The sequence below is a fragment of the Polypterus senegalus genome, chromosome 4 (genome assembly GCF_016835505.1).
Source record: "Polypterus senegalus isolate Bchr_013 chromosome 4, ASM1683550v1, whole genome shotgun sequence".
In the NCBI taxonomy this organism is placed as follows: Eukaryota; Metazoa; Chordata; class Cladistia; order Polypteriformes; family Polypteridae; genus Polypterus; species Polypterus senegalus.
This window is the reverse complement of record NC_053157.1, coordinates 234,500,192-234,526,683: the sequence shown is the minus strand read 5'-3', so window position 1 is coordinate 234,526,683 and position 26,492 is coordinate 234,500,192. Positions and strand designations below refer to the sequence as shown.

The window sequence follows — 26,492 nt, the reverse complement described above, 5'->3', positions numbered from 1 at the left end:
CGACATCCTCCTCAACGGTCCACTGCTTGTATCTATGGGCGAAAACTGCAACTTTGAAAATGATCCTCCCTCTCTCCGTCCAGTAGGTGGCAGTGTTTAGCCGATCGGTATCACTTTTCTAATAACTTTTGAGTCGCTCTTGAGGACTTGTTTTTGTTTCTCGTTGCTTAATTCCGCTGGCGGGCTGCTTGCAGCAGCTCGGACTGCCATACAAGACACGTGTATGCAGTTCGGAGAAAAAAACGAAGAAAGAAAAAAATATGAAAGGCGAGAAGAGAAAAGATCAGTGATGAGGAGGAGTGTCGGTAGGCAAATGGGGCGTCGAGAGGGGGAGTACATAGGAGTGAAGAGGAGAGGGCCGGAGCAGGAAATGTCAGGGGACCGAAAAGAGAAAAAGAAACGACTGCAGCATATAAGTGATGAATCCAGGAAGGAGTGAGAGTGACAGTCTGAGCCTGAGTGAGTCTGCGCATGCGCCCCCGTTCTGCAAGTGAACTGCATTCCGTACACTTCCAATCGCTCGTTCGTCTCCTCCGTGCTCGTCATTTAGCCCGAGTTTAGTGTTTATTAGAATTTGGAATTCACCAAAAAAATAAATAAAAACCGAGCCTTCAGCTTGGACGTTTCATAAAAACTCTCTCCCAATTAGCGTTTACAATACGAATAGAGCACTGGATGCTACGTGAACAAGCGGACAGGACCGGATTAATTCAGGGGCTTAAATTTGAGGTACAGTATAGGCAAAAAGAGAGGAGTGGTGTATATGGCTGTGACATAAAAGTTATCGGGCCTTTTTCAGATTTCTAATGTATTTCCGAGTGCTTTAAAGTCATTGCGACAGTGCAGTGGTCGTGATCTTGCAGTCTGACTCAGTGGATCTTAAAGTGGCGACTCGTTTCGTCCGTGAAAGCGGATGGACTGGCGGCTCAGACAGCAGGCAGGGCTTCAGTAGCATCTGTCGCAGATGATATCCTTTGCATTCTGTACAGACAGCTGTTTTACCTTCACTGTAGACATTAATTTCCTCACAAGCATGTCTTCACTTATTCCTGCAATAATTTTAAGTAATCAGAATATTATAGCGCTTCCTCATATTCTATAAATTCACTGATTTTAAAAAAAAGTCATCTCTAGGCAATAAATCTAAAAGATTGAGTGGAATGTTTTGCACAAGAAGATGATAATAAACAAAAGGCAAAGGGCAAGCACGAATCAGTCAAGAAAGTGAACAACGCTAACGACAAGCCGATTTCCTGCTGTAGGGATTTACAGAGCATGCGCACTTATTGCAGGTGAGCTTTTATTCACTGACTGTTTTGTGCTCCGAATTCGACACTCTTGGCAGCTTAAACTGCGTTAAACTTAAATGACATTTAGGAACAAAACATCACAGGGGTGGGGGTTGATTTTTCAATCCTATTCTTGTAAAATTGATGTATTTGTATGGAATGTTGTGTGATTCCAATAAAATCAATACAATTATATATAAAAAGAAACAAAACATCACATGCGCTTTAAAAAAAACAACAACAAAAAAAAAAAAACACGGAATTATAACAGCGAATTGCGGGGTCAGAGGGAAATCCACCCAAAAAAGAGGAGCATTTGTGATAATTCACAAATGGCAGACTTCGTGCAGAAAGCTTCATTCAGTCGTCGAGAGCCCCGCTTGTCCAGCGTTCATTGCATGGTGACAAGTTTGATTGTCATCTTGAAATTGTTAGAGGCGCTGGTGGGATATCTGTGGGATTCCCGGTTAAAGATTAACCAGTAACGGGGAGAACGTGCAAACTGTGCACTAGGGACGTCGCAAGAACCAACATTTTAGTACAAAGTCAATACCAAAAATGTAAGGGCTAGTAGCTTTTTTTTTTTTACAGTACTGCACTGATGAGAAACTGCCAGTAGACGTTTTACTTAAGAAGGCACAACACTATGTGATAAAAGCGAGAGTCTAAAGTACACATGAAAATGGCTCACAGCACTGCATTCCACATCTCAAAAAAGAAAAACGGGAGGAGTCGTGTCTGGAAATGCTTTGTGTTCGAGGTAAGAGAAGTTCAGCATGCAACTGCCAAAATCATACATATCACTGGAAAAATAATCATAAGGGTAAAAAGAGCCCATTCAGAGTAGGCACAGAAATTTTGCTTTGAGAGTCTATGATGTCTTTTAATAGATGTGAGTTATAGTTGTTTAACTTGAAGGGAGGAGGAGGAGGCTGGGAGTGTACGCATAGGACGTCGCTGCACCCACCTCATGACGCACCGCCCGGATTGGGACCCGATTGCCGCGGGTGACACCTCAGCACCACACTGGGACAGAGGGACGTTTTATTACAGTGGCTGGAGTGCCAATCCTGTTACCATCCTGCAAACTGAAGGACCAGCTTGCAGGGCTGGATGCAGATTAACGTCATACAATTGCAGGTTAAGGGCCCAATGGAGTGGAGTGGTGAGATTAATCCCTTTTTAATACAGTATAATTAACTGCCCCAATAAAGTAATGAACAATACACTTTCATCCTCTGATTGTGTGTCTATAAATGTCAGTCGGAGCATCCATCCATTTTTAAAGCCATGTCAGGAATGCAGGGAAACTCCTCACGTATGTCCGGAATCAAATATACACAACTGTGGACTGTAATACTACAACAACAACATTTATTTACAGTATATAGCACATTTTCATACAAAAAGTAGCTCAAAGTGCTTTACATAATGAAGAAAAGGAAAATAAAAGACAAAATAATAAGTTAAAATAAGACATTTGTTAACATAGAAAAGGAGTAAGGTCCGATGGCCAGGGTGGACAGAAAAAACAAACAAACACACACACACAAAAAAAAAAAAACTCCAGACGGCTGGAGAAAAAAATAAAATCTGCAGGGGAAGCTGCACCGCCAGAAGTGTTAAAAGCAGCAATAGCAAGTAAAAATCGAGGCAAGTTTGAAACAAAGCGGCTGTTTGTCTTGTCTACACCAGCGATATTAACCACTGATTAATACCAAAAATGAAATGTATTTAGGGTTTCGATGTTGCAAAGCACATCTGTCTAGTAACACAACATGTAGCTGCAGGAGTGTAAGGCGAGTTCAAGCACGGGTAACACACGTGCCGAAAGAAAAAACGTTCATTTTAAAAGATTTAGTGAAAATTCAAAGCAAGTAATCCACACAAGAATAAAGAAAAAAGGTTTTTACGCATGTAAAATAAAAGGCAAAAAAAGAAAAAAATGTCTCCTCTCTACCTTTAGTTGTTTCTATACTTCAAGATACTTACATGTTGCTTGGCACTTTATGCGCGTGCAGCGGTTATAAAATGGTTGCTGGTGTTTTGAGGGAAGACGTCAACAGCGTCATCCAGCTATAAGACAAGCAGCAAGGGGCACAATCAACACACGCCGCGGCGGGCTCTGTCTCTAAGTCTCCTGCAGCAGCATCGCCCAGCTTTATATAATAAATATATTTTAACATAGTTTATTTTCAAATAATGCAAAGAGTACGCGACACGTGTTTCGCCCTTATTTGGGCTCGTCAGGCGTACACACTCCACTGCACCCCTCGCGGGAATCGAACCTCGGACGTCAGATCTCCAGGCTGTCAGATAAACGAATCACACGCCGTGGCACAGCGTAAAGGGACTTCGTCTCATTATATATATATATATATAATGAAAACAAGAATATATATAATGAAAACAAGATTACACAAAATGAATAATGAAATTAACACCAAATGAAACAAATACATTTCAACAAAAATCAAATCCTGATCAAAACAAGTGCAAATTATCACCTTCTAAACAAAATACGTGCTCCATAAAAAATAAATACTTTTTGCTATCCAAATTAACCTGCTCAAAACCATACAAATTTAACAAATGCATATGAACAATAACAATGGAGGATAAAGTATTATTAAAGTTGTAACATACCTATAAGACAAGCAGCAAGGGGCACAGTCAACACACGCAGCGACAGACGCTCTATCTCTCAGTCTCCTGTAGCAAGCCAAACAGTATGCTAATGAGGCTGGATCTCCGTCAGATTAAACACTTCTAAAGTCCGTTTCTGCCGGCCAAAAGTGACGACAGAACCTAAAGATACAGCAATAACCACGCGACGTGATGTTTCCATGCAGTTTGAGACGGAATACACCGTTTTAAAACGTGTTCGCTTACACGAGAGACAGAGAGCATCGAAAAGCGTCTTGCCTGCAGCAGCGTCATCCAGTTTTTGCCGGGAGTCGGCTGTTACTAGTGATGGGCCGCTCGATACTCAGGTTTCGACACTGTGTCGAGCTATCTTCAAATGCGCCCGTCACGTGATTTTGAGCACGCTAGCGTAATGACGTCATTGATATCCGCGCAGTCAGCAGTCGATTTGGTCAGTAACTAGTCTGCTGAAGTGCTTTGGCTGAAAGCGTAAAAGCGGTTGTCTGTGCTATATTGATAAAATACGCTTACCCCTAGTTCAAATCCTAGTTGGGGCTCGCATATGTTGAAATAAGGATTTTGTATAAAACAGTTAAGTAGTACTTGTTTGAAAGTTAACAAATATATTTTGGAGACATTATGAACGATTTACATGGGGCACCTTTTTCCTCGGTGTGGAATTGTGTCCACCAAGAATCTGTAACAAATCGATGAGCATATTTTGCGTAAGGTAGCACGTATTGTAACAATCCAGAATCTATTCTACCCCATGTCGATCATATCACAGAGGCTAAGAAATGCTTCACTAAAGCCGACGTGGTCATTACACCAGTATATGCGCAAGACATTCCTCATTAAACGTTTTTACTATTCCGTGATTCCCAGATCTGTTGCTGATTTGTATTATTGATTTCCAAAAAGCAATGTGAGTAAAAGCGTGTTCTGCATAACTAATCACAACTGTCTTTAAAACAGAATCAGCGCCATCAACAGTGTCTTCTGCAATTTTAGGAAAGCCTCGGGATTTCTGCGTTAATGAGACAAAAAGTTGTAAAGAAACTTTGCAAATTCATCCAAAGGTGAACGTAAAGATCACTCAAGTACTGAGAAGAAGGAGCAGCTGGATAAGCACATCTGGAGCCAAACTTTCAAAAAAGCACCTGACTTTGTCATGAACATTCCTTTAGTTGTGAATTCATCTTATCAAAGGCTGCGCTGGGGGGGTAAATAAGTAATCTTCCGAAGTGCAGCACAACAGAGTAAATAATTGATGTAAATAGAATTACTGAAAGACTAAGTTTTTGCCGTTTCTGTATTCTTAAACCATCTTCCAGTTACACAATCCCCCGCAGTCAATGTCACATTCAATGTTCTCTGCTCCTTAACCTGTCTTGTTACCCAAAGCATCAACACTCAGTTTCATTCAAGGCTTTACCGTCCTTCCTTTCATAGACATAAAATAAAACACATTTCCTCTACATGTCCAATAATAATAGTAAACTTGCAGGAACGAGAAAAGCACAAGATGGGAATATTTATGACAAGAGCCTGGACATCAGGATGAGAATGTGCCTTGTCACCCATTACGTGAGCTCGTCTGCCATCCCTCGGTTACACTGGCACACGTTACACTCTGGAGCAAATGCAATGGAGAATATCAATCAATCAATCAACATTTATTTATATAGCACATATTCATACAAAAAAATGTAGCTCAAAGTGCTTTACAAAATGAATAGAAAAATAGAAGACACAATAAAAATAAACATAAGTCAACATTAATTAACATAGAATAAGTAAGGTCCGATGGCCAGGGTGGACAGAAAAAACAAAAAAAACTCCAAAGGCTGGAGAAAAAAATAAAATCTGTAGGGGTTCCAGACCAGAGACCGCCCAGTCCCCTCTGGGCAATCTACCTAACATAAATCAAACAGTCCTCTTTGTATTTAGGGTTTTCATGGAAGGACCTGATGATGATGGTCACGTAGACTTCTGGCTTTCAGTCCATCAATGTTGGTGCATCATGATGCTTTGAGTAGGTGGTGGTGGCGCAGGCCACCGGAAAAGAAACAGAAGAGAGAGTAGGGGTCAGTATGGATTTTGGAGCCACTGTGAATAGTTATTATGAAGAATTGAACATACAGAGTATCAGGATTAAGTTAAAGTGAAGTTATAAAAAGGCCATGTTAAAGTAATAACATGTAATAAAGTAATACCGACAATGTACACCTTCAGAAGTGGAATAAATCGACTGTATACGTAGAACATTTCAGATAAACGATGAATTTTGTTAATCATAAACAATGCAACATAACTATTATATGTGTTGTTACTTTTTATTTATACTCACCAAACGTTACAGATCACAGGTAATATGTTTATAATCATTCTCACTAAAAGACACTGTCAAAATATATTAATGAGAAAACTGAGACACATTGGCCTTTAGGAAATATAAAAAAGTGTGTGCGCTGTCACTTAGGACAGAATGCATTGTTAACGTGACGCACTCTCTACTGACGATGTCACGAAAAAAAAGAAACAGCGCAGTCCATGCTAACTCAAATCCTCCTTGATGTTTGACCTAATGATTAATTGTCAATATCAAATCGATAAAATCATTTTAAGAAGATGACAAGTCTGCTATAGTCAGTTTAATCAACGCTACTTTTAAAAAGTTTCCTTATACAGAATATAAAACAGAATCTCAATGATACGGGACTCGCGAGTAGTAACGAATAATATGTGACACTGAGAAATTATAATTCCTAATAACGGGAACAAGTAAAACTACGACTTCCTAAAACGGACACTGTAAATGTAGGCATTTCAATAAATAATTTAGGAGACTTGTGTGTGCATTTCAATATCGATTTAAGAACTACGTAGGCCACCTGTTGTACTATAAACGGTAGCTCAAGCAGCACTTAACAGTAAATAGTCTAACAGGACAATGACTGACTGAAACGAAGATGCTGCGCCGCAACAATTAAGGTTCACACTGTCGTTCTGCATGTTTAGAAGCGCTGGTTGGCTGAAACTGTTTATAGCGAATTGTCCCAAGTTGGAAGTGCCATATAGCGATCAGACACGAAAAGACACATTTAGGCATAATGGACAGTAGTTTATTTTTCTACAATACAAATTCAGTACGACACCTGGGTCTCCAAACACACAAATATGAAGCTTATTACATTTTACAGTGAAACTCTTTACATACACAATATAATTAGGGTGTGCCACCTGCCCGACTACGGTGGCCCAACCTTCCCTCGATAGCTCGATTCGCTCGCTATCCGTCCAAGCTTGTTAAATGGAGGAATAGAAAAAAAACTTTCACAAGAGGAGGATCAGCGACACGAACCTGAGCGACAACACCACTGAGCCACCTAATCCGGATAATTAACGAGCTCTGCACAACTGAACTACTACTACTGTTCTTACTGCGGCGGATGAAATATGTTGTTTGACATATGCACGTTAAAATGGTTTAATTGATACGAGAGTATCATTGTTGTATTCTCCTAATGAAGACGAAAAAATTATATGTATAGATGTATACTATATGACGACGGTTTTGAACAAAATTAAGTGTTCCATAAAAGGTTGAACGATTTACCTAATCTTTTCATATATATATAAAGTTAATATATGACAATATATCTTTGACACTATGTATCAGACAAAGGAAATCACAGCAATCCACAAGAACAATAATTAATTCTCAGCAACTACCTGAATTGTAGCTTAACCATATCAACTGAAATGTGTAATGTCAATACGAATTACAAAATATAACTAGAGAGTTAAGTGTCAGATAGACTCTCAAAATTAAGAGGTCAATGCCTTTCAGTGTGCTGAGGCTTTACAAAGATTCAGTAACCAGTGACCATGTCTGCTCGAAGCCCTATCATGATCCAATCTCGGTACTACGCATGTCTGAGGCTTCAGTAGCGCGTCATCATCTCAGTAGTACGCATGTCTGAGGCTTCGTGCCCGTTCAAAGCCTGTCATGACGCAATCTCATTTGTACGCATGTCTGAGGCTTCAGTAGCCGTCATCATCTCAGTAGTACGCATGTCTGAGGCTTCGTGCCCGTTCAAAGCCTGTCATGACGCAATCTCATTTGTACGCATGTCTGAGGCTTCAGTTGCTCGTCATCATCTCACTAGTACGCATGTCTGAGGCTTTCAAAGCCCGTCATCAATCTCAGTACTCTCGCAAAGCTTCCACTCATTATTTGTTCAACGAGCTACCGTTTGAAGTAGGCTACATATGGCATCAACAGAGTTAAAAAACTCAACAGAATTCCCATTGAAATGAAAGTTTGTAGATGATCAATACATGTTAAATGATCGTGCCCGATAATACATTGTGGCAAAAAATAAAATTATAAATTATACATCATACAAACGCCGACTTGTTGAATGCATAATGCTGCAAAGAAGAGCTTTAGCAATACGGTGACGACACATCTCTCACTATAATACTCTCCTAAATATCCATTCTTCGCCTCATGCAATGTTTTCATGCAACACTGAAGGTATGTCATATAGTATACATCTATATATAATTGTTTTTGTCTTCACTACATACATACATGTATACATTAAAAAACATACATTATATACCATCCTCCTGAAAATAGTAGTGGTGCAGCGGTAGCGTTACCGCTTCATACTAAAGCGTACGTGGGTTCGGGTCCCACGTCCACCCTCTGTAAATTATGACCCAAAAGAGTCTGATTTTCTTTTTTTTTATTAAACAGCAAATTCCAGCGTGGACCGGAAGCGAGCAAGGCGAGAACACTAGTAAGGATATATCAAATGGAAACGTGCATCTTGTTTTATGTCTATAACAAAAAAAATATTTGAGTAACGATTTCAACTGTTTTTGTAGTTGTTGATGGCGGGTTTAGCGGTTTAAATTTTTAAATATTAAATTGATAAGGTGGAATGTGTTCTTGCTTTGAGTGTTAATGTGTTAGTAACTGGGATTGCGCCTCTATTACTGGAAGATTGCTTAGGAATGATACAGACTGGACAACTATGTGTTTTAGGAAATGTTTTATTATTGCACTGTGCTGTGACTAAAAAACTTTTTACTGATCATCTGTCCGGACCTTGAAGATGTGTTCACGAGGGAGAGATGCTGTTGTTAAAAGCAAATGTTTTTTCAACAGAAGGTCCAGATGTGTTTATCCCGCTGCTTTTTGTTGCCTCAGCACTCAATCTTTAATGCCGACCTTGATATGTGCACTGCTCACATTGGAGTGTCCCGTGTGTGTCTGTGTGCGGTGACTGATCTGTGCCGTGTCTCTCAGCCTCTCTGATGTGCTCCGGATTGACACCTTTGAATGTTTGGTGCAGCAGAGCAAATTCAACCTGATCTACCACAGTGGGTTTGTTATCACCTTATTCCAGCGTTTCTCAACCTTTAAGTTGAGAAGTTAAGTTAAATTAAGATTAAAATGAAGTTATAAAAAGGCCATGTTAAAGTAATGTGTTTTCAGCAGTGTTTTAAAGTGCTCTACTGTATCAGTCTGGCGAATTCCTATTGGCAGGCTCTTCCAGATTTTAGGTGCATAACAGCAGAAGGCCACCCGCCTCACCACTTCTTTTAAGTTTAGCTTTTGGAATTCTAAGGAGACACTCATTTGAGGATCTGAGGTTACGATTTGGAATATAACGTGTCAGACATTCCGATATATAAGATGGGGCGAGATTATTTAAGGCTTTATTAACCATAAGCAGATCCTGAATGACACAGGTAACCAGTGTAGTGACGCTAAGACTGGTGTGATGTGTTCAGATTTTCTTTTCCTAGTTAGGATTCTAGCAGCTGCATTCTGCACTTGTTGCAAGTGATTTATATCTTTTTTGGGTGGTCCTGAGAGGAGTGCATTACAGTAATCTAGTCGACTGAAAACAAACGCGTGAACTAATTTCTCAGCATCTTTCAGTGATATAAGCGGTCTAACTTTACTTATGTTTCTTAAGTGAAAAAATGCTGTCCTAATGATCTGATTAATATGTGATTTAAAATTCAGATTACAGTCAACAATCACCCCTAAGCTTTTTACCTCCGTCTTGACTTTTAATCCTAATGTATCCTGGGGGACAGGACCCCCAAGCCCAGACCCATCGGGTCGGGTGGCCCGAACAGAGAGTTTGGGGGCTCTAAAAGGTTTAAAATGAAGCACGTTAGCTGGCGAGCTGCTGGTTTATTGGTTAACTGCATCTCATAATTAACTAAGGTCTGGTGAAGAAAACCGGCAGCAATTCAAACTTAAACGCAGCTGCTAAAATCTAAAACAGGCTGTTAAGGGTTCTAAAAATGGAGTCCAAAAAGTGTATTGCTTTGCTAGTAAATACAAGGGTTCTAATTAAGAAAATTGGTTAAAGTGGCCCTGCGGTGGGCTGGCGCCCTGCCCAGGGTTTGTTTCCTGCCTTGCACCCTATGTTGGCAGGGATTGGCTCCGGCAGACCCCCCCGTGACCCTGTAGTTATGATATAGCGGGATGGATGGTTAAAGTGAAAACCTGCAGCCACGGGAGACCTCCAAACTGTAATTGAGGACCTCTGATCAACAACATAACTAAACTTTGTCTTTGATGAGTGAAAGCGTTAAGAAGGAGCACCAAGATTCATTATCAGCAAGGACGGAGTTCTTATTAGGACGCTGGTTGGAATGAAAACAGCCCTCTAGGACTGTGATTGAGGACTCCTGTCTCTGGGGGGCTGTCTAAAAGCAGGGCCTGCTAAAACTCATTGCGGCACTTCTTGTGTGGTTTTGGGCTACACAAAAATAAATTGTATTGAATTTTCAGTCAGGTACATAAGTATTTTGGAATGTGACACGATTTTCATAATTTTGTCTCTTTGTGCCACCACAAAAGATTTTGAAATGAAGCAATCAAGATGGGATTGAAATGTACTGTAGACTTTCAGCTTTAGTTCTAGGGATTTAACAAAAATACCATATGAGCTGTTTAGGAACGGCAGCCGTTTTTACACGTGGTTCCCCCATTTTCAGGGGCTCAAATTTATTTGGACATACTAACCTAATCCTAAATATAACGCTCATTGTCAATATTTAGTTGAAAGTCCTTTCCAGTCAATGACTGCCTGAAGTCTGAACTCACGGCCTTTGCCAGTGCTGATGCTCTGCCAGGCCTTTACTGCCCGCTCAGGTGCAGGTGTTGCTTGTTTGTTGGACTTTCTGCCATCCGTTTTGTGTTCAGCAAGTGAACTGCATGTCCAGTTGGGTTGAGGTCAGTTGACTGACTTGGCCATTGGTGAATATTCCAATTCTTTGTGTTGTAAAGCCCCTGGTTTGCTGTCCCAGTGTGTTTTGTCTCCTTGTCCATCTGTAGTGTGAAGTGCCGTCCTGTCAGTTTTTTAGATTTGTCTCCATCTGAGCAGACAGTATAGCGCCCTGCGCCCCTCAGAATTCATCCTGCGACTTCTGCCAGCAGTCACACCATCAATAAACACCAGTGAGCGACTTCCATTGGGAGACATAACACGACCTCCGCCATGTCTCACAGATGATATGCTATTCATCAGATCGTGAGCCGTTCCTCCCCTTCTTCATATTCTTCTCTTTCCATCATTCTGGTCCATATTGATCTGAGTTTCATTTATCCAAAGAGATCTGTCCCAGAACTGGACAGGCTTTCCAAAAATGCTTTTTTGTCAAAGTCTGATATGTGCTTTCTATCCTTGAGGCTCACCAGCGGTCTGCACTTTGTGGTAAACCCTCTGTCTTTACTGTCATGAAGTCTTCTCTTGATTGTAGACTTTGACAATGACCTACATACCAGAGAGTGGTCTTGGTTTGGCTAAATGTCGTGACGGGGGTCTGGAACCATGGCGCAAGTTTATAGGCTCATTGTATCGGATGAATGCACAGTGGCACACAGAGCAGGTGTTGAGGCTTTAGACAGGAACACGACAAAAGTGATGGGAGGCTGGACAGTCTTGCTGGCTGAAGACTTCCGGCAGACCTTACCAGTTGTCCCAAGAGGAACACGCGCCGACAAAGTTAAAGCATGTCTGAAGTCTTCATACCTATGGCCTAGGACCAACGTTGGGTTCTCACCTTAAGAATAAATGTGAGGGTTTACTTGAACTGCGACAAAAAGCCAGAGAGTTTGCTGCTCTCTCCTCATCAAAATGGGTGACGGCAATTGAATTGCAAAATCAATGTTCCTAACAATCTGAGTCTCCTAGTGAATACCTTACAAACCCTTATTGAAAATGTTTACCCCCACCTACGAAATCTGCATGGAAAGGATGTCTCACGGTTGAGGGAGAGAGCTAGTCTAACACCAAAATAATGACATGACTTCACATATAAACACCATTTTACTTCACCAACTAACATCCGAAAACAAAGACATACACGTCTGTCGACTCTGTTATAGAACTTGGAGGATGCGGTGCACTATCCGGTAGAGTTTCTTCACACTCTTAATCCTCCAGACATGCCTCTTCATACTCTACTTTTGAAGGTCACCGGCACCAATTATGTTACGACGAAACTACCAAAACGTTGTAACGGCACCAGGCTTCAGATGAAATCTCTGCACAAGAACCTTTGAGGCAACTGTCTTCACTGGAGCTGGCTCGGGGGGAGACCCTCTCACACCCTCTGACCTCCCATATCAATTCAAACGCCTCCAATTTCCAGTACGCTATGACAATAAATAAGTCATAGGGCCAGACTCTCAATAAAAGGTCGCCATTGACATGACACAAGATGGCTTCTCACATGGCCGACTGTACGTTGCATTGCTCAAGAGTGAGCTCGGCAGACCGCTTGGTCATTTTACAGCCCGAGTACTGCAAACGTCGTTTACAAAGAGATCCTTACATCCTAAAAATGGGCATTTCTCATACACGACATTTACAATCCTAAATTAAACTCTTTACAATCAGATTCACTCTCAATACTAAAATAAGCCTACGACAATTACATTGACAGCCACGTTACGTTATTTTTAAAAGGTTTCCTTTTACATAACTTCTTTAACACACTACATCTCCGCTTCGAAGCTCTGGTATTTTGCTAGAGTTCTATAAAACCTCGCTAGTAGTTTTCTGTTTTTGTTTAAAACCCCAAAGTTATCCATGAAATGTGCTCGATATTTTTTTAGTGACTCTACAGTGGTGTGAAAAACTATTTGCCCCCTTCCTGATTTCTTATTCTTTTGCATGTTTGTCACACAAAATGTTTCTGATCATCAAACACATTTAACCATTAGTCAAATATAACACAAGTAAACACAAAATGCAGTTTTTAAAAGATGGTTTTTAGTATTTAGGGAGAAAAAAATCCAAATCTACATGGCCCTTTGTGAAAAAGTAATTGCCCCTTGTTCAAAAATAACCTAACTGTGGTGTATCACACCTGAGTTCAATTTCCGTAGCCACCCCCAGGCCTGATTACTGCCACTCCTGTTTCCATCAAGAAATCACTTCAATAGGAGCTGCCTGACACAGAGAAGTAGACCAAAAGCACCTCAAAAGCTAGACATCATGCCAAGATCCAAAGAAATTCAGGAACAAATGAGAACAGAAGTCATTGAGATCTATCAGTCTGGTAAAGGTTATAAGGCCATTTCTAAAGCTTTGGGACTCCAGTGAACCACAGTGAGAGCCATTATCCACAAATGGCAAGAACATGGAACTGTGGTGAACCTTCCCAGGAGTGGCCGGCCGACCAAAATTACCCCAAGAGCGCAGAGACGACTCATCCGAGAGGTCACAAAAGACCCCAGGACAACGTCTAAAGAACTGCAGGCCTCACTTGCCTCAATTAAGGTCAGTGTTCACGACTCCACCATAAGAAAGAGACTGGCCTGCAAAAACGGCCTGCATGGCAGATTTCCAAGACGCAAACCACTGTTAAGCAAAAGAACATTAGGGCTCGTCTCAATTTTGCTAAGAAACATCTCAATGATTCCCAAGACTTTTGGGAAAATACCTTGTGGACTGATGAGACAAAAGTTGAACTTTTTGGAAGGCAAATGTCCCGTTACATCTGGCTTAAAAGGAACACAGCATTTCAGAAAAAGAACATCATACCAACAGTAAAATATGGTGGTGGGGTCTGGGGTTGTTTTGCTACTTCAGGACCTGGAAGGCTTGCTGTGATAGATGGAACCATGAATTCTACTGTCTACCAAAAAATCCTGAAGGAGAATGTCCGCCATCTGTTCATCAACTCAAGCTGAAGCGATCTTGGGTGCTGCAACAGGACAATGACCCAAAACACACCAGCAAATCCACCTCTGAATGGCTGAAGAAAAACAAAATGAAGACTTTGGAGTGGCCTAGTCAAAGTCCTGACCTGAATCCAATTGAGATGCTATGGCATGACCTTAAAAAGGCGGTTCATGCTAGAAAACCCTCAAATAAAGCTGAATTACAACAATTCTGCAAAGATGAGTGGGCCAAAATTCCTCCAGAGCTGTAAAGACTCATTGCAAGTTATCGCAAACGCTTGATTGCAGTTATTGCTGCTAAGGGTGGCCCAACCAGTTATTAGGTTCAGGGGGCAATTACTTTTTCACACAGGGCCATGTTGGTTTGGATTTTTTTTTCTCCCTAAATAATAAAAACCATCATTTAAAAACTGCATTTTGTGTTTACTTGTGTTATATTTGACTAATGGTTAAATGTGTTTGATGATCAGAAACATTTTGTGTGACAAACATGCAAAAGAATAAGAAATCAGGAAGGGGGCAAATAGTTTTTCACACCACTGTATGTAGTATTCCTTTCACTTTTATTTTGTCAGATAACAAGGTGCCTCCTTCCCAGTTCATATGGTCCTCCAGAAAGCTGTCGATTGGCCCCCAGGTCAGGGCTGTCCACGTCGGAAGGGAATCTGAGAAGAGGGAGAGAGAAGAGTTTGCACAAAGAGTATGGCCTTGGGCGGGGAGGACGCCCTGGACGAAAGACGGGTGCCCAGTAAACAAGAGGATCGTGAGCGGGGCGCCCCCGAGGATTTGTGCGTCAAGTCGGAGGACTGTGAGGGAGGGCGTCCAGCTTTTAAAGAAGAGGAGGAGGAGGAGGGCGTGGAGGAGATTGTTGAAGTTAAAGTGGAGGATCTGGAATATTTCTCAGTTAGCCTTGAACTGCAGAACCTTGAAACTGAGAATACTCTCAAACAAGAAGAACCTCATTCCAGTGTACGGCAGTCGGTCGCCTGTACGGGACAACCGGCTACCCAGCAGAATTCACTGATGGAACAGATATCTGAATCATCCAAGTTTGAAGAGAACATCGATGAAGCATACGGGAGAAAAGCAGAAGAGCAGCAGACGCCAAGGAGTGGGGGAATGAGTAAGTAACGTAATGAAATGTGAAAGTAACCGCAACCAATAGCCTGTACAGGTCCTACCAGTGCTTGTCATTGCATTTTTAGTACTGTAGGTGTAAATGACAGTGAGAGATACATGGATGGAGACCAACTGCTCGAAGACACAGAGTTTATGATATTTGTAGGTCAGCTCTTGTTATTCATTAACGGTTTTGTGCAAAGTTAAAATAGCTGATAGCTTTATATTGGAAAGTTTTCATCTTAGCAGTAAAAGTTGACCGATATTCCGTTTAGTGATATGAAACAATCTCAAATTCTTATAATGATCTTTTCTATCAATTGTGCCCTAATTCGGGGGTGTGAAGCCCAGAGCGCGTACAGCCGCCCTAATCCCGGCACAGACAGGCAGGAGACCGGTTTAGCACCCAGCACACGGTTTATTTATACAGAGCACAAATCACCAACACACTCATGGCTTACAAAGACCAACACGGTCCCTTTTTTTGCAGCCAGTCCTTCCGTCTCCACTCCTCCTCCTCCTCCTCCTCCTCAGGCTTTGTCCTTCCTCCTCCCGACTCTGGCCGATGAGTTCTGGTGACCGGCTCCTTTGTATAGGGCACCTGGAACGACTCCATGAGCCTAACAAGCTTCTTCTGGCCGCTCTTCTTTGGTGTGGCTGAAGTGCGGCCAAATAGGCTCCTGAAAATGGCCACGGACCTCGGCAGGGTTGAGCTTCCCATGCTCATGACCCATGGCCCCGCTGGAAATCAAAGGGGGCTAGCCTCTGTCAGTCCATGCGGAGAAACTGCCCTGGAAATACTCCATCCCGCGGTCCTTCCACAATCAGGGCATCCCGCCGGCCGTCCGCCACAGGAGTCAAAAACATTAAAAAAACCAAAATGATGATGTCTATCCGGCTAAATCTACTGGAGTGATTTTGGTCAAAAGGCTCCTGTCACGGTTCGTTTGGATTGGCCGACTCTCTTTTTTGCTATCTTGTCCGCAACACAATGTCATATCCTGACACAAACGGGCAGATGTTTACGCTGAAAGGCGGTCCCTAAACCTTGTAAACCTGTCCTGCTTTTGCTCCATTCAGTCTTTTTCTACTTCTGATTATTTGATAATGCACATCAGCAGAGGGCGGCACGGTGGCGCAGTGGGTAGCGCTGCAGCCTCACAGTAAGGAGACCTGGGTTCGCTTCTTGCATCCTCCCTGCGTGGAGTTTGCACGTTCTCCCCGTGTCTGCGTGGATTTCCTCCCACAGTCCAAAGACATGCAGGTTAGGTGCATTGGCGATCCTAATTTGTGACTAGTGCAGCGTTTCTCAACCTTTAAGTATTTGTGACCCGAGTTTTCATAAGAGTTTTAATCGCGTCTCCCTAATGTTTTTCTGAAACCCTAATAAGATTTATTCCTATATTTTTTGCTGCCGATACACCGCTACAAGTGTTATTATACCTACGGTGGCTCTGAAGCTAGGGATCTGCACTGGCAATCGGAAGGTTGCCGGTTCGAATCCCGTAAATGCCAATAGAGACTCTGCTATGTTGGGCCCTTAACCTGCAATTGCTGAGCACTTTGAGTAGTGAGAAAAGCGCTATATAAATGCAAAGAATTATTATTATTACTTAACTTTCATTGACATTTATCTATCTCTGTATTTATTTTTCTATTATCAGAATGTAGTTTAAGTTAAATTGTTTTGGTTTCAATAGATGTAATTTTCATATTTTCGATTCTTGTTTTCTTTTTTTCACATCTTTGCGCCTCCTTTTTGTTACTTCGCGCCCCCTTAGGGGGGTCAGCCCACAGTTTGAGAACCACTGCTTTATATAGTTCTTGACCCGGAAGTGCTCCTGTCCTTCTGTCCATGTGATTCATTAGCACTTCTGGGTCAGATGGAGAATGACATTTTTCTTCAGCCCGGAAGTACTTCTTTTCTTCCGTTCCCGTGACTAGGGAGTACTTCCGGGCTATATGGGAAATAAAAATCCTCGCGTCCCCCTGCAGTGTCACATGGTGGCACCCATGGCACCCAGCATGGCTGTGAAGCCAAACTCCATCTCCCATGGTGCCCTGTGGGCGCGCCCCACAGATTGAGAACCGCCGCACTAGTGTGTGTGTGTCCTGCGGTGGGCTGGCACTCTGCCCGGGCTTTGCTCCTTCCTTGCTCCCTGTGCTGGCTGGGATTGGTTCCAGCAGACCCCCATGACCCTGTAGTTAGGATAAAGCGGGTTGGGCAATGACTGACATCAGCAGAATATTTGGAGAACGTTTAATGATTTGGTATGCAATTAGAAATGGGAAGCACAAGTAAGCCCTTCTAATATTCCCAAATGTTGTTGATTCAGCTCCACTCATTGGATGGAGGAGCAGACAGCAGGCCCGTAGGGAGTGTCAGCCCAGTCCACCTCGGCCCCCATTGACACCCACATTTAATAATAACCTTTGAAGGCACACAAGGACACCTTACAGAGCACATTAATAACAACAGTCACAACATAAAATTAATAAAATATTACAGTACAATAAAACCAGAATAAATATAATAATAAAATTGAGCTAAAATAATCAGACAGAATGAGCCAGCTTAAGAAGATGAGTTTTAAAGGTAGAAAGAGAGTCGATATCACGAGTATCTTGTGTTAGAAAGTTCCAGAGACAAGGGGCCGCTCGACTGAAAGCTCCAAACCCCATGGTAGTCAAGCGAGCACGAGAGATAGCAAGACTGATAGAGGAAGAAGATCTAAGGATACGAGAAGGAACAGAGACGTGAAGAAGACCAGGAGGTGCCAGATTATGGAGAGTCTTGTAAGTAACAAGCAGCATCTTCAAATCAGTGCGATATTTAACTGGGAGCCGGTGAAGCTGCCGAAGGACTGGAGGTGATGTGTTCAATGGCAGGAGTTCTGGTAATCAGACGAGCTGCTGCAGCATTTTGAACCCATTGGAGTTTGTGAGGAAGACCAGGAAGGATAGAATTACAACAATCAGTACGAGGTGTCACCAGAGCTTGAACAAGAATAGCACTGCTGGGAGCTGAAAGAGATGGGCGTGAATGGCTAGGTGGAAATATGCCGACCCCGTTATATTATTAATGTGTGCCTCGAATTTTAAGGTACTGTCTTCTTCTATTATTAAGCTTCCGCTGCTGTCCGTTTTGTCTGTCCAGCATTTTAAATCACCTGTAGCTCACAAACCGTTTGACCAATTGACCTGATATTTGGTACACGGATACTACGTGACGTCTACTGTCCGCTTCCTCCAAGGTTATTCCTCTTTTTATTTTATTTTATTGTAGAAACAACTCTCGGCAGCAGGGCAGCGCATGCGTACGGGCACCGTTCTCATTCCCTACCACCTTCGCCATCACTTCTCCTACCTCTTCATATCTTAAACCATTCTTGAGGCAGATTGAAGACTAAAGTGCCAGCTTCTTCTTCATCATCATCTTTTGGCTGCTCCCTTAAGGAGTAGCCAGCAGCGGATCATCTTCTTCCATATCTTTTTGTCCTCGTCATCTTGTTCTGTCACACCCATCACCTGCATGTCCTCTCTCACCACATCCATAAACCTTCTCTTAGGCCTTCTGTCTCATCTGGCAGCTCTATCCTTAGCACCCTTCTCCCAGTATACTCAGCAACTCTCCTCTGCACATGTCCAAACTAACGCAATCTCGCCTCTCTGACTTTGTCTTCCCACTTGAGCTGACCCTCTGATGTCCTCATTTGTAATCCTGTTCATCCTCGTCAAACCCAATGCAAATCTTAGCATCTTTAACTCTGCCACCTCCAGCTCTGTCTCCTGCTTTCTGGTCTCCAGCCCATATAACACAGCTGGTCTCACTACCATCCTGTAGACCTTCCCTTTCACTCTTGCTGATACCCGTCTGTCACAAATCACTCCTGAAACTCTTCTCCACCCACTCCACCCAGCCTGCACGCTCTTCTTCGCCTCTCTTCCACACTCCCTATTACTCTGTACTGTTGATCCCAAGTATTTAAACTCATCCACCTTCGCCATCTCTACTCCCGTCATCCTCACCATTCCACTGACCTCCGTCTCATTCACACACTGGATTTAAATAAACTGCTTTTATCCAAACCTTTTTGACTGTGGAACTGCACTTGTGTTCTGGGTTTGTAGAGCTGCAGTGCCCTCTAGCGTCCACACCATGATAATCCAAACTGATCTGAGTGAAACTTGACTTAGCTTGACTTCCCTTTCACTCTTGCCGATACTTAAATGCCAGCTTAAGTGAAAAATTAAAAACGTACTAAGTCATTGCAACACAAAGACTGGCTTAATCAGTTTTAACGAGAAAAGGTGCTGACGGAAGAAGAGAAGAAGCCGGACACTAAGGTGGAGTAAAGAAGAGCTGCTCAGGAAGCAGCAAGCGCATCAACCTCTGAGCAAATGAATTCTAATTGTACAGAGAAAGAGGAGAAAAATTATGAATGCTCAATGTTATCGTGCAGCGAAAAATCTCCGTTATTTATTTAGATATGCTATCTGCGATAGAGTGAAGCCGCGAAAGTCAAAGTGCGATATAGCGAGGGATTACTGTACGTACTCTTAATTTAAATTAGGTTTTTATATTATTTTGATTTTATCAAATACATCACATAAAAGAAGAGAACACCCAAATTCACTCTCCAGATTGCCTTTACTGTAGGTCATGTGCCCACCCATCCCCTCTCTTGTCAACAGAATAAAATAAAGCAAAGCTCTAGGACTGAGTCCATTATTGGAACTGCAGGGTCCTCTTACAAATTAGGAGGATTAGAAATGAGAACAGCAATTAAAATATTAAGTTGCTTTTTCTTTTTTTTTTTTTGCTTTGCACCATAACGTTTCATCTGTGGGGGGAGGAGCAAAAAAGCTTTAGATTTGTCAAAAAGTTCGATCACCGGTTTTCAACGGATCTCAAAGTTTTAGGGTCCCCTGATACCAAAATATCTCGCTTATGGGGTGTCTGTCTGTCTGTGTGTCACAGAGGACGGTCTGGCGATAAAACCGTTGGGACAGAACAATCCAAAACTTGAGCCTGTCATGAGTTGACGATGCGCTGATTCGTTTCCACACCCATCAGCCTCAGCACTCGCTCCCCACAGGGCTGTGTGCTGAGCCCCCTGCTCTATACCCCCTACACTCATGATTGCATTCCTGCCCACTACAGTAACACCATTGTTAAGTTTGCTGATGATACCTTGGTTGTTGTGCTCATCTCTGGGGGGGGATGAGTCCGTCTACAGGGATGAAGTGGAGCGGCTGACAACGTGGTGTAGGAATAACAACTTGCACCTAAATACAGTCAAGACCAAGGAGCTCATCGTGGACTTCAGGAGGAAGGCAGACAACATCCAGCCACTCATCATGAATGGGGAGTGTGTGGAGAGGGTCTCAGACTTCCGCTTCTTGGGTGTCACCATTAGGGAGGACTTGACCTGGGGAACACACGCTGCTGAGGTAGTGAAGAAGGCCCAAAAGAGACTCTACTTCCTGAGGGTGCTCAGAAAGAACAACATCCCTGAGCATCCTGGTCTACTGTCTCTGTGTGTGGTTCTCCAGCTGCACAGTAGACAGCATCCTGGTCTGCTGTCTCTGTGTGTGGTTCTCCAGCTTTACAGTAGAGAACATCCTGGTCTGCTGTCTCTGTGTGTGGTTCTCCAGCTGCACAGTAGAGAGCATCCTGGTCTACTGTCTATGTGTGTGGTTCTCCAGCTGCACAGTAGAGAGCATCCTGGTCTGCTGTCTCTGTGTGTGGTTCTCCAGCTGCACAGTAGAGAGCATCCTGGTCTACTGTCTCTGTGTGTGGTTCTCCAGCTTTACAGTAGAGAACATCCTGGTCTGCTGTCTCTGTGTGTGGTTCTCCAGCTGCACAGTAGAGATCATCCTGGTCTGCTGTCTCTGTGTGTGGTTCTCCAGCTGCACAGTAGAGATCATCCTGGTCTGCTGTCTCTGTGTGTGGTTCTCCAGCTGCACAGTAGAGATCATCCTGGTCTACTGTCTATGTGTGTGGTTCTCCAGCTGTACAGTAGAGAGCATCCTGGTCTGCTGTCTCTGTGTGTGGTTCTTCAGCTGCACAGTAGAGAGCATCCTGGTCTGCTGTATCTGTGTGTGGTTCTCCAGCTTTACAGTAGAGATCATCCTGGTCTGCTGTCTCTGTGTGTGGTTCTCCAGCTTTACAGTAGAGATCATCCTGGTCTGCTGTCTCTGTGTGTGGTTCTCCAGCTGCACAGTAGAGAGCATCCTGGTCTACTGTCTCTGTGCTTGGTTCTCCAGCTGCACAGTAGAGATCATCCTGGTCTGCTGTCTCTGTGTGTGGTTCTCCAGCTTTACAGTAGAGATCATCCTGGTCTGCTGTCTCTGTGTGTGGTTCTCCAGCTTTACAGTAGCACAGAAGAAAGAGCTGCACAGGATCATTAAGGTTGCCCAGCGGATAGTCGGCTGCCCTCTCCCCTCAATAGAAGAACTACATAGTTCCTATTGTCTCAGGAACATCAAGAAAATTCTTCTGGACCCATCACACCCAGGACATGCATTGTTTGAACGCCTGCCTTCAGACAGACGTTTCAGATCCATAAAGTCTAAGACAAATAGACTGAGAAACAGTTTCTATCCTTCAGCCATCACCATGCTGAGTGCTGCTAAGTGGTCAATCTGACAGAGTGCACCTTCATTCTGAGTTAACATTAGATAAGGGACAAGTGCAATATAGGCTGGTCCAGATCTAATTATACAATTTTCATTACGCTATAACTTATTAAGTTTATTACATAGAAAATCACCCGAAAAATCCCGGACCATCGAGAAGTATGCGAACCGACAACATGAAGAATCGTCTTCACGCCGAACTGGAATCATCGCCGCATAAATCAAAGTCATCCAGACGAACTGGATCTGCAGAATTAGATCTGGATCACCCTGTATAATGTATGTATGTATGAGTGGAAAACATTGTTCTGCTGTTATGGACAATTTTGGATACTTATTTTAGTTGAAACTTGAGTAATTGTGTTTTGTTTTTATTTTTATTTTTTCTGCACTGGAAAAGTGCACCTAAAAATTTCATTGTACAATGTCTCATTGCTACAATGACCATAAATATTTTGATTTGATGTGATTTGATTTGAAAGAGGCCCTCAAATGCCGGAATTCTGCAATTAATTAGGAATTCTTCTCGTCAGTTGCTATCATAATGACCTGTTCTATGATTAGAAAGATCAGCATCAGAGTGGTAAATAATTACTGAAAGGTTATAGAGTAGTACGGGTAATTTGGCTCCTAGGATGCAAAGCCTACTGACTCCCACTTCCAAATTTTTGGTTTTTGTTTTCTTCTTAACCTGGGGTCTTGGGTAGCTTTTGAAGCATGGCAGGCATCAGCCTGAGAATGAATGCAGGGCACACTACAGTACCCCCACAACCCCCGACACACACACACACACACACAGATATGACCTTTGAATTTCCCCATGGGATTAGTACAGCTTTTTTAAAATCTAACCTAATGTCTACATTCAGATAGACCAGACGGTGATTACCACAGCAGACACATTTACGAGATGATGTAAGAGGTAGGTGGAGAACCTGAGAATACACAATATGAGAGGCCATGCACACATTGGATAGAGCAGGGATGGGACCTCCTTGTGAGGCAGCAGCACCAACCATATACCTCTTTTTAATGATTGATTTTAAAACAATAAACTGTTTGTGTTATTGCAGGTTTCTTGGAGAGTTGCACCTTCTCTGTGTCTTCATTTGCTCAGAGTTCTCTTCAGTACAGACTGCAGCAGAAACAGGACAAGGACGCAATGGAGAAGTCACCAAGGAGATCCAGGCATTTGACAGCAACCTCTTTGAAGTGCAGTTCACTTAATGTTGTGAAACCAACACAGACAGAAGCCATCGACACTGATCAACATCAAGTGCATAATTCAGATCAAGAAGCTTTATATGCTAGCCAAGATTGGGGAAAGGCCTTTAAAAGCAAATCTGACAGTAAAGGTAAGTCAGTGCATTCAACTCAGAAGCCGTTTGCGTGTCCTGAATGTGGCAAACTGTTTCTATACAAAAGCAGTCTACATAGACATAAACGAATTCACACTGGAGAAAAACCCCACTGCTGTCAAGAGTGTGGAAAACGATTCCCCGATAATAGTGCTCTTCAGCGGCACACACGCGTTCATACGGGAGAGAAACCATACAGTTGTGCCCAGTGTGGTAAAGGATTTTCTCATAAATGCAATCTTGAAAAACATCAAAAAAATCACAGTGGAGAAAAACCTTATTGCTGTTCTGAATGTGGTAAAGGATTCTCAACTTTAGGTAATTTTCATAACCACGCGAGAATTCACAGTGGAGAGAAGCCTTATTGGTGTAGTGAATGTGGCAAACGGTTCCTGCGGGGAAGCGACCTGTGGCAGCATTTTAGAAATCACACTGGAGATAAGCCTCACTGTTGTTTAGAATGTGGCAAAAGATTTTCTTACAGTAGCTCACTTCAGAGGCACAGACAAATTCACACTGGAGAAAAGCCATATCGGTGTTCTGAATGTGGAAAACAGTTTACTGATCATAGCCATCTTTATCAGCACACAAGAATTCATACAGGAGAGAAGCCATATAGCTGTTCTGAATGTGGCAAACGATTCTCTGACCATAGCTCTCTTCGGTATCACACTCGGATTCATACTGGTGAGAAGCCATATTGCTGTTCTGAATGTGGTAAACGGTTTTCACACAGAAAAGGACTTAACTACCATTCGGACATTCACTCCAGAGAGAAAAGAATCAGTTTGGAGATGGCTGTGGGAAAAACAAGTGAAACTGTCCAGGAACGCTGAGGTGAGCAGGTCTCAATAACAACAACTTCCAAGATTTCTTGTCTTCTCACCAATCACCATCACTTTGTACAAACTGCAAAAAAAAAAAAAAAAGGAATTGTTAGAAATCATTGAATGTTCTGTAGCCATCCCTTGCAACAAGTTTACAGGAATAACAGGGCAGTGTGATAGAGATGTCCTGACTCGTTGGTGTTATGAAGTGGGGTAAAGATTCTTACAAAAAGGTGATCTTCACCGACATTTAAGAATTCATACTGGACAGAAACCTGGTGTTTACCAGCTCAATGGTTTTTCTCCATGTTTATTTCAATGATGGATATTGTTACATCCCATTAATGTTTTGAATTGCCTTGTTTTCCTGTCTGTTTAAACAAATCTGTGTTGTCATGTGAAGTCATTATGTAATTAGTAAGGATTGTGTTTGCATTTTAACTGTGAGCTTGTCGTAACGCTCTGCACCGGGAGAGTTGAAGGCAAAAATGAACTGAAAACCTAATGAGGTAACGACTCTCAGACAGCAGTGGCCATTGTAGACATGAAAGAATTCATACTGGTGAGAGACCTCGTCGTTGTTCAAAGCGTTTTACAAACGACAAACGTCCGTATTTTGTTTTCTTATTGTGTCTTTTATTTTTCTATTCTTTATTATGTAAAGCACTTTGAGCTACTGTTTGTATGAAAATGTGCTATAGAAATAAATGTTGTTGTTGTTGTTCACCACGTGAGAATTCAAACTGGAGAGTTATGAATGAATGAAACTAACAGAGGCTGCAAGCAGACCTTTGCCCAATGTGGAGTAAAACCACCACAATTCTACCAGTGGTGTTGTGAACCAGAAGGACTTGTATGGGGGGGAAAAAAAAAAAAATCCAACTAAGATGCCACGCCCTATGAATTACAAAAGGTGACATAATGGAAATAAAGAAGGAATTGGGCCAATCCCTCAAGCTGAATTTGAGAGAATAGCAATACTGTACATTATAAAAACTAACCTGTGCCATGTAACTAAGCCAGGGGTGGGCAAAGCCAGTCCTGTACGGCCGTAGTGGCTGCAGGTTTTTGCTCCAACCCAGTTGCTTAATTAAAAAAAAAAAAAAACAATCCTTTTCAATTATTTCATTTCATGGCCTGTTAGTGCTTTAACTCTGCCATGTCAAGTCATTCTCACGTCCTAGATTTCTTTTTCTTTTCTAAGGATATCCTCCTAATGATCTGAAGTCTAAAACAGACAAGTTGTTCTCTCAGTGCTTCACTTTTTTTCTCTTCACTTTTCTTCCAAGTATTTAATTAAAACCAAATAGTGCACGATAAACACGCCCAGAGGTGTAAATGGAAACAAGCTCAATGGAGAAATGCTGGTTTCTTTTGTCGTTTGCATTTGATTACTAATAAGGGGTCATTAAAAACCAAGAATGCAGCTGTTTAAGACTAAAATAAGCAGTAAGGGTTCAACATCTTAACAAGTGAGCCCACTAAAGTGAAGCAGGAGTGTTACTTGAGCGATAAGCCCTTCTTATTAAGAAACTGGGTTGGAACAAAAACCTGCAGCCCTCCAGGAATGACTTTGCCCAGCCCTGGTCTAAGTTAAGTTATAATTGTTAAATGTAGATACTAACCATTAAGAGAATCCTCATGGCAGTACAGTACTCGCAAACGAGAAGCCTTCAGAGCCACACAAGAATCCACTCTGGACACACGTTGCTTTTTTGAACATTGCAATTGTTCTCTAGTAGCAGTGATTTACTAAAAACATACATGAGTTCTCACTGGGGGGGAAAAAAAAAAAAGATTATTGTAACAATAGTTACAAATTGGCCCTCTTCACAGTCACGCTATAATTAACAATACCATATAGAACAAAACAGACCAGCTGATACCCTATAATAATAATAAATGACCTTTTGACCATCTTACCTCTGTGTCTCCGTGTTCGTCTTGGAAAAACTCATTTGTGAATGCTTGGAAGAGACCCAGGAGGTCAGGAAAAAGTATCGTCTACAGTTGTGCTTGACAGTTTGTGAGTCCTTTAGAATTATCTAGATTTCTGCATAAATATGACCATCATCAGATTTTCACTCAAGTCCTAAAAGTAGATAAAGAGAAACCAGTTAAACAAATGAGACAAAAATATTATACTTGGTTATTTATTTATTGAGGAAAATGATTGAATATTACATATTTTTGAGTGGTAAAAGTATGTGAACCTTTGCTTTCAGTATCTGGTGTGACCCCCCAATAACTGCAACTAAACGTTTCTGGTAACTTCTGATCATTCCTGCACACCGGCTTGGAGGAAATTTCGCCCATTCCTCCGTACAGAACAGCTTCAACTCTGGGATGTTGGTGGGTTTCCTCACATGAACTGCTCGCT

At 42.2% G+C, this 26,492-nt stretch overlaps 2 protein-coding genes across 6 annotated transcripts in view; one reads left to right on the top strand and one right to left on the bottom strand.

The window, feature by feature from the left end:
• The window catches only part of LOC120528151 (gastrula zinc finger protein XlCGF57.1-like), a 31,209-nt gene extending 26,880 nt beyond the window's left edge, over window positions 1-4,329 (bottom strand). For both annotated transcript variants that reach the window (XM_039752217.1, XM_039752218.1), the window contains exon 1: window positions 3,936-4,329. The gene's annotated coding sequence lies outside the window, so the exon portion shown is untranslated. The remainder of the gene's footprint in view (window positions 1-3,935) is intronic.
• LOC120528161 (zinc finger protein 16-like) lies at window positions 177-25,155 on the top strand. 4 transcript variants are annotated; one of them, XM_039752237.1, is made up of 3 exons: window positions 177-305; window positions 14,742-15,289; window positions 23,001-25,155. In XM_039752237.1, the coding sequence occupies exons 2-3, from the start codon at window positions 14,869-14,871 to the stop codon at window positions 24,119-24,121; spliced, it is 1,542 nt and encodes a 513-aa protein (XP_039608171.1). In that variant the 5' UTR covers window positions 177-305; window positions 14,742-14,868; the 3' UTR covers window positions 24,122-25,155. The 4 variants fall into 4 exon arrangements, with proteins under 4 accessions (XP_039608171.1, XP_039608172.1, XP_039608173.1 ...); XM_039752238.1 differs by having other exon boundaries at window positions 177-459; XM_039752239.1 differs by lacking the exon at window positions 177-305 and adding an exon at window positions 1,494-2,049.
• The last annotated feature ends 1,337 nt before the right edge of the window (window positions 25,156-26,492 follow it).